The sequence below is a fragment of the Poecilia reticulata genome, chromosome 6 (assembly GCF_904066995.2).
Source record: "Poecilia reticulata chromosome 6, P_reticulata-male-v2, whole genome shotgun sequence".
NCBI lineage: Eukaryota > Metazoa > Chordata > Actinopteri > Cyprinodontiformes > Poeciliidae > Poecilia > Poecilia reticulata.
In genome coordinates this window covers 18,962,978-18,971,757 of record NC_088835.1, presented here as the reverse complement: position 1 = coordinate 18,971,757, position 8,780 = coordinate 18,962,978, and the positions used below count along the sequence as shown (strand labels likewise).

Sequence of the window (8,780 nt, the reverse complement as noted above, 5' to 3'; positions counted from 1 at the left end):
GAGCTTTTGATTATGTAAATATGAAGAATATGACTTCAAATGTAATTTGTTATAGTTCAAAGGTAACTTGTCATGGTTATGTTTTATGTTGAAGTTTAGAGTTAATTCTGATTACACAAAAGACATAAGATCCGAGCCAACCGAAGGTCTGCTGAATTTAGTTTGGATCACTTCACTATGCAAACACTCTATCTGGACTGATGAAGATGTATGCTTGTAAATGACGGAGTGACTTCTGGGCTAATACTCATCTGACCACTTGGGGGCGCTCGATGAACACTGAAAAGTAACACCAGAGCTCAGTGGGTTGTTGAAAAACTAAGAGGTTGGTTTAAGAAAAAGTGTCAAATCGGCCCTGATGCGGTTTTACACCTCGATTCCAATTGATGCATATATTATTATTATTATTATTATTATTATTATTATTATTATTATTAGCGTATGTTTTCTACGCTCCTTCACCCTGACGTACCTTCCTTCGGGGGGGCGCCGATTTATGTTTTCGCATCCACCTGAAAAGTGTGTAGTTGCGCCCCTGGTTAAGATGGTAAAATGTAATGATGTGAAATATTGAAAGCAAGCCACATTTTTTTTTACATCTGTATTTGTATGTTCACTATGAGAGGTTCCATCTTTTGCTTATTCATCTCTGTATATACAAAGTATGTTCATTTCAATTTATTGTCCTAAAAAATTATTAGAATAACATTTAAGAACTTTGTTCAGGGAGATTAGCAAAATCACAGCATAGAATAAGTAAAACCCAGTGCTTTCTGATTTTAGTTCATTAAAATAAAGTTTGTAAAGTTCGCACATTAGTTTTTCAAATGTGTACAGAGTTGAAATGTCTTCCATCCTGTTTGTTTCGCTTTTAATTCTGTTTAAAACAATGCAATTTTTTATTTTCATTTATTTATTTGTCAATTGTGGACCTTAATGTGTGCAATGCTTCCTTAATATGTACCCTAATTTTCACTGTATAGTACAATGTCACTGCAAATAAATACTATAACTTTTAAAAAAAGCACAACTACACAAATACTTTCAATGGGGATCTAACTGCCTTTTCCTGAAATAACATTACAACATAATCATGATAGATGTCCTTTAGAACGGCAGAAAGTGTGAGGTATGTGAATTGAAGATTGATTTTCATTAGGTTTTAGAAACTCAAATTCTCATTGTCTCACTGAAAATTACATTTTCTATCACCAATCACCAATAGTATCCAGAATAAAGGTGTGTTTAATCCTGTAGTAACAAACTAAAAATTAGACTGAGATTTATTAAAACGTTAAAGAGCATTGCTTAGGTGGAAAATAAATTATTCAGCTTAAGATAATAAGTTGAACCCACTGCGCAACAAAAGGCTGCCTCACAATCCACCAAAAGTGATCAACAACAATAGTGACCTCAGTCTAATTGCCCCTTATTTAAGAGCTCTTTTTTATAAACAGGATTAGAAAAACATTAGAGTGGTAAATGAGTCAGGCAGACATTTAAGTGGACCAATGTGGTCATAGCATGTGCGCTAATAGAAAGTAAGCATGTGATTTCAAAAATAAAGTCACCTTGCAAATAATACTTTTATGTCAAGTTGTCATTTAGCACCCTGTCATTATACCCTTTTTTCCTTCCAGTGTTGACTATCTTACAAGGTTATTATTATAAAAATCTCAGATGATGTGACATTTTATTTTATTTTTGTAAACGACACCTCTAGAGTCTATACTGCTGTATTGAAGAGCTTTGACACTGTATCTAAGAAGAAAGACTTACAAAATTTAAACCTTGCAAAACAGGAATGATCCAGTTGTGGTTTGTATAATTAAAGCAAATTTAAAACAAGAGCAAAATGCTGGACTGTTACCTCTGCATGTCTTAGCACTAGGGTTATAAATGTTGCTTTGATGTTACAAGAAAATAAGTTAATAAGGCATTTATACCACTGATACCAACCACTCCTCTCTCAGGTGCAAACATTTTGTTGATCCTTCTGCACTATTTCTGGCTTATGTGATGTGCCTGGGTTTGGTGCCTAATCTATGATTAACCTTGCAGGCCTCTACTCTCATTCAGCCTTTTAAAATCAAGCTACAGCATTATATTCTACTAATATTACTGTATGCGAAATTCATACTCTTTTCCTGATGAAGTCATTTTCTATTGTCATACAATCAGCTGGAAGGTGATTGCCCAGAACAACAGCCAAAATTATAAACATCTTTCCTCTTTTCTCCGTTCTGTAACATTAGCTAGCTTAAACATAACTGTAGCAGTGTTTTAGGTGCAATGAGAACTGATTTCTGAACATTTCAGTGCCTTCTGTATCCCAGATTTCTATTATGATATACAATATATGTATTAGCTTTATAAGCAATTAGAAGCATTTGGCTAATCTTAGTCCATATGACAAAGTCTATGATCTCTTTTCAGTAATTTAGGGCTGGTGTGATATTATATTTCTTAGAAAAGTAGTTTTAATTTGAATTGAAAAAAAAAAAGAGCATCCCTCCACAGTAAGGAATGCTACGATGGAAAGCACTGAGTTTGGTTCTGCTGCCACACTTTTTATCTTAGTGTTTTATAGGAAGAAAAAAAATGCTAAAAATGTGTAATGTTCAATGTCTTTTAGGCATCAAGACACGGTGAAGATGAGTTTCAGAATGGGCAAGAAATCAGATTTAGGTGTCAATGAAGATTGCATGTTTTTTGGTGCCAGATAACCTGATCTGAGTGTTTTATAAACTGCTGATCCGCTTTTACTCTCATATCTAACCAACTCCTGGGTTTACAAACAATGGTGTGAAAAACAGAAAACATCTGGTGAGTCAGTTGCAAAAGCTCCTTGTTGATGTCAAAGGTCAGAGGAGATGATCAAAAGGCTACAGTAGCTCATTTGTCAAAGCCATCTCTGAATGGGTTATAGTACCTTAAACTTTGAAAATGGCAGCAGAAGATTTCACCCGAAAACTTTCATGCAAGACATGAGCAGGAAGCAGAAGCTACATGCCTAACAGGCTCACCAGAATTGGAAAATTACTGATTGGAAAAATATGTGTGGAGGGGATATTTTCCTGATATACTTTGGGCACCAAAGTATCAATGGAGCATTATTTAAATGCTGTGACCTATCTGAGTATTGGTTTTAAACAGGCTAATCCCTTCTTGAACAGTGTCCGTATGGTTACGTACCATGATAACTTTCCATTTAACAAAGCTTAAATCATTATAAAACCTTGTGTGCGCTTAAGTTTTTTTTACAGTAGTCCAATGGACTCCATAGTACCAAGATGTCAATCCAATAACGCCTTTGTGATATGTGATTTGCACTGACTGTGTAATGCCATCAATAATATATCAATGGTTACGTATATTTAATGTTCAAAATCCACTTTTGAAAATTAACCTCAAACCATAATCCTGGTCAGAAATACAAAGCAAGGCAAAGAAAATATCCTGTAAAACCTCTACATTTCATTTCTGAGGTAATTCTATGCTAAATGTTCTTTTCTACTGGGTTTTTGACATTGTTTGTTTTTATAATACAAATATAAATAATAGGAGATCTAGTAAATGTGAGAATGAAGAAAACATTAGCTGAGGTACAGATCAAATGAAGCTGGAAGTCCAGAGAAAAGATCGATGTGTTTGTGATCATGTGATAATAAAACAAACATTTGCTAAAGATAAATTTTGGGGTGCATAGACCACATAAAAGTTATTGTGACCCGTAACATAATGTCATACTGTTATCTAACTCACTGACCTGATCTGATAAGACAGAATTGCCCCCCTTTGTATGAATGCTGGAAATTATTATTTCCCCAAGGGGTGGAGTCTGTAAAGCATTATGCCTGGGAAGACATAAATGAAACAGCAGACAGAAAGTGGAGACTTGGGGAGTAACCAGACCAGACAGCTGTGAGGTCATGGCAAGTCACTGGAGTGTCACTTGTTTGGCAGCACTAGCTCTCCTATGCTGCTTGGCTAGAAAGGAAGCAGAGGCACAGAAGTATCCTCAAATGCCTCAGTATCCCCAGACGAATGAGAACCCTCAGCAACCTCAGAACCCTCTGCAACCTCAGAACCCTCAGCAACCCCAGAACCCTCAGCAACCTCAGAATCCTCACCCTCAGCAACCTCAAAACCCTCAGCAATCTCAGCAACATCAGAATCCTCATCTTCAGCAACCTCAGAACCCTCACCCTCAGCAACCTCAGAACCCTTACCCTCAGCAACCTCAGAACCCTCACTCTCAGCAACCTCAGAACCCTTACCCTCAGCAACCTCAGAACCCTCACCCTCAGCAACCCCAGAACCCTCAGCAACCTCAGAACCCTCGCCCTCAGCAACCCCAGAACCCTCAGCAACCTCAGATCCCTTATCCTCAGCAACCTCATAACCCTAAGCAACCTCAAAACCCTTACCCTCAGCAACCTCAGAACCCTTACCTTCAGCAACCTCAGAACTCTCAGCAACCTCAGAACCCCCTGCAACGTCGACTTCAGAACTCCCAGCAGCCTCAGATCCTTTACCCTCAGCAGCCTCAGATCCCTTACCCTCAGCAACCTCAGATCCCTTATCCTCAGCAACCTCATAAACCTTACCCTCAGCAACCTCAGAATCCTTACCCTCATCAACCTCAGAACTCCCTGCAACGTCAACTTCAGAACCCCCAGCAACCTCAGATCCCTTACCCTCAGCAACCTCAGATCCCTTACCGTCAGCAACCTCAGAACCCCCAGGAACGTCAACTTCAGAGCCCCCAGCAACCTCAGATTCCTTACCCACAGCAACCTCAGATCCCTTACCCTCAGCAACCTCAGAACCCGCAGGAACGTCAACTTCAGAGCCCCCAGCAACCTCAGATCCCTTACCCTCTGCAACTTCAGATCCCTTACCTTCAGCAACCTCAGAACCCCCAAGAACGTCAACTTCAGAGCCCCCAGCAACCTCAGATCCCTCACCCTATGCAACCTCAGATCCCTCAACCTCAGCAACCTCAGATCCCTTACCCTCAGCAACCTCAGAACCCCCTGCAACATCAACTTCAGAACCCACAGCAACCGCAGATCCCTTACCGTCAGCAACCTCAGATCCCTTACCCTCAGCAACCTCAGAACCCACAGGAACGTCAACTTCAGAACCCTCAGCAACCTCAGATCCCTTACCCTCAGCAACCTCAGATCCCTTACCGTCAGCAACCTCAGACCCTTTACCCTCAGCAACCTCAGAACGCCCAGGAACGTCACCTTCAGAGCCCCCTGCAACCTCAGATCCCTTACCCTCAGCAACCTCAGAACCCTTACCTTCAGCAACCTCAGATCCCTTACCCTCAGCAACCTCAGAACCCTCACCCTCAGCGACCTCAGAATCCCCAGCAACCTCAGAACCCCCAGGAACGTCAATTACAAAGTACTCAGCAACCTCAGATCCCTTACCCTCAGCAACCTCAGATCCCTTACCCTCAGCGACCTCAGATCCCTTACCCTCAGCGACCTCAGAATCCCCAGCAACCTCAGAACCCCCAGCAACGTCAACTTCAGAACCCCCTGCAATTGCCATATGATGCTTCACAGCCTCAGTACCCTTCATACCCTAAACCCCAAATGCCTACAAAAAATCAGTATCCTCAGCCACAGACACCTGTTAAGCCTCAGTATCCTGAGATTCCACAAGACTCTGTGATTCCCAGCACTAAAGGTTGTGATGTGCCACCAGCCTCAAGAGTACCATGTGGAGCTCCAGACATCACTGCCACTGAATGTGAGGCCAGAGATTGTTGCTTTCAACAATCTCTGGCCTTTCAAGGCCAGTCTTGCTACTTTGGAAAAGGAGGTGAGTGTTGAACTGGCTGCTGTTGTGAGACGAAAACTGAAATACCTTAGCCTGTAAAACATTTCATTCAAAATAAAAGTGATTAATCAGAAGTTCTTACAAGTGGAATTTGGTGTGTTTAGTTTAACTTACCATATTCTGTCTTTTTTCCATTAGTGACAGTCCAGTGTACCAAGGATGGCCAATTTATTGTTGTTGTAGCCAAAGACGTCACCCTGCCCCACATTGACCTTGAAACAATCTCACTGTGGGGAGCAGGTCCAGGCTGCACACACGTTGACTCCAATTCCATTTTTGCTATCTATTTCTTTCCTGTTACTGCCTGTGGCACTGTTGTCATGGTAAAATCAAAATTTAAAAATTGCTTTAATTTAGGCAATAATCCGGTTATTTTTCAATAATTACTCTTTTTGCCATTTTAACATATTTTAGGAGGAGCCTGGAGTTATAATCTATGAGAACAGTATGACATCTTCCTATGAAGTGGGTGTTGGACCTCTTGGAGCCATTACCAGGGACAGCAGCTATGAGTAGGTGAACATTAGAAAAGTATCATATTTTAAGAATAAATATATAAGCCAGTTCAACACCCATTCTCTTTTCCAGATTACTCTTCCAGTGTAGGTACATTGGCACCTCAGTTGAAACTCTGGTGGTCGAAGTTCTGCTGTGGGATAATCCTCCTCTGCCAATTGCTGTTGGTCTTGGACCCATCAGAGTGGGTCTGAAGTTGGGCAATGGCCAATGCATTACAAAGGGTTGCAACGATGGTCAGTATATGTTGCCTGCAAAGTGATGCAGATCATTTTTCAAACTTGGCTGTCGTAATAACTTGTGCATTTGGTCTCCCAGTGAATGCAGCCTACACCTCTTACTATCAGGACTCAGACTATCCTGTTGGCAAAGTACTGAGGGATCCAGTGTATGTGGAAGTTCAGCTGCTTAACAAGACAGATCCCACACTCGTTCTGACTCTTGGACGCTGTTGGGCAACTACAGGCCCCAACCCTCATAGCCTGCCACAGTGGGACATTCTGATTAATGGGTAACTAAAACACTTTTTTTCCCGCTATATTAGTAATGATAACAAGCTGGTTCTTTACATTTATGTCAATTATGTTTATTAGAAAGATTTTATTAATGCTATTTTGATCTGAATGAGATGGGTGTTGAATTTTATTATGAACAGTGATTAAAATTGAGGGAAAATTGCCAATGATTCTATAATAGACAAGTTTATCTGCAAAATAGAATTAACAAATTAACTTTTATGTATAAAATACATTTAAATCTCACAAAAGCAAGTACTGTGCAGAAGTCTGCAAGATGATAAGGGGACATGCTGTTGTGTAGAGAACAAATGACCTTATAATGATGCAAGTGACATTTCTACATTTCAGTACGAAGCTATTCATAGCCCTTGCAGTTTTAAGTTTGAAGCAATTTATTTTATCAACATGTCTGACTGGACGTATTTTTAGTAAATTGAAGTCCTAGTCTAAGTCTTCACTTGAATTTGTTAGAGAACCTGTGGAGGGAGCTAAAAATCAGGGTGATGGCATGGAGGATTTCCAACCTTCATGACTTGTAACTCGTCACCGAAGATAAGTCATCAAAAATATCGGTCTAAGACTAGGCTCAGCAATTATGGGAAGGGCTTGATTATTTAAATCGTGTGACAGGGTAATCTCAGGCTCCCAGCCATTCATTTTCATCCTTTTCTCAAAAAATTCAGAGCTCAGAGCACGCCATCTCTCTCTCATCGCTTCTATTACTATGAGAGAGCTAGAGATGTAAATCCTGGTACTATTGAGATGAGAAATAGCCGTCTAATAGGCTTTAAATGTTTTTCGAATATGTCTCACGGTTCCTGAACGGGAAGGAGTTGTTCGGACTGCTTTTTTCAGAAAAGCTAACTGGGTATCTCAGCCTAAATGCCCCGGACTTACGTTTTAGCACTTCCGCATTTATTTGCCACATAGACCACTTCTTGGCGCAGGCAACAGTATGATAACAATGGCTCCTCGGCTGCTGCAGGACTGTTAATGATGCTTATAGAAATATTCAGAAGTCCTGAAGCGCTCCAACAACGACAAAGGATTTAAGCTGGATGTGTCGAACTTCACAATAACTTCAAAGGTAAGTTAATAAATCGTTTGTATTCACCATAATTCCTCATGTCTGACGTAGCTAACAGGGACAAGCTTACAGAGACGCTATGTAAACGTTAAGTGTTTTGATTTTCTTGCAGTGATATATATATATATATATATATATATATATATATATATATATATATAGGGCCCAACTAGTAGCTATCAGTCGAAGCTGAAGTTAGCTTCCGAATCTAGCTTCTAATTCGGATAATAGCTAAACGATTACACTTTTTCACTATCTTCAGCATTTTTAATGTGTTGTATTATAAAACCTACAACACCCAGACATTTCAAACTTAACTGGATTATTCTGCACTAATAGCAGAATAAATAAAACATTTGTGAAACTTTCTAATTGATTTGTGAAATTTGTAAAATATCACATTTCAGAACGTTTTTTGCATCTGGAATGCATTAAATCTGAATTAACAAATTGGCATTATTTGTTATTTTAACTTTCTGTTTTGTTTCTTTTTTATATCTTTATTATAGCTGGAGTTGGACAGTTTTGTTTGGTGACTTCCTGGAGGGAGGGATCGGCTGTGCTAATGTTACCAACAGCTTTTCTGCCTCCTGCTATTAACTTATTTGCTTTTCTTTATATAGAAAGTATTCCTATCCGTAGCTCTGTTTCCATTTTGTATATTTGCTCTATTTTTTATTTTTACCTTAATGCTTACCTGGTCAATCGAAGTGGCAATGTACATCCTCTTGATTACTGGCAAATGGAGAAGGACCTCGCTGCAGCAATCAGAAAGGGGCGGGGACGGACCACTGGCAGTC

At 39.7% G+C, this 8,780-nt stretch overlaps 1 protein-coding gene across 1 annotated transcript; it reads left to right on the top strand.

The window, feature by feature from the left end:
- Window positions 1–3,801: 3,801 nt before the first annotated feature.
- Window positions 3,802–6,890, top strand: LOC103466347 (uncharacterized). Its single transcript, XM_081608074.1, has 5 exons — window positions 3,802–5,841; window positions 5,998–6,182; window positions 6,274–6,371; window positions 6,448–6,611; window positions 6,694–6,890. The coding sequence occupies exons 1-5, from the start codon at window positions 3,933–3,935 to the stop codon at window positions 6,888–6,890; spliced, it is 2,553 nt and encodes an 850-aa protein (XP_081464200.1). The 5' UTR covers window positions 3,802–3,932.
- Window positions 6,891–8,780: the final 1,890 nt, after the last annotated feature.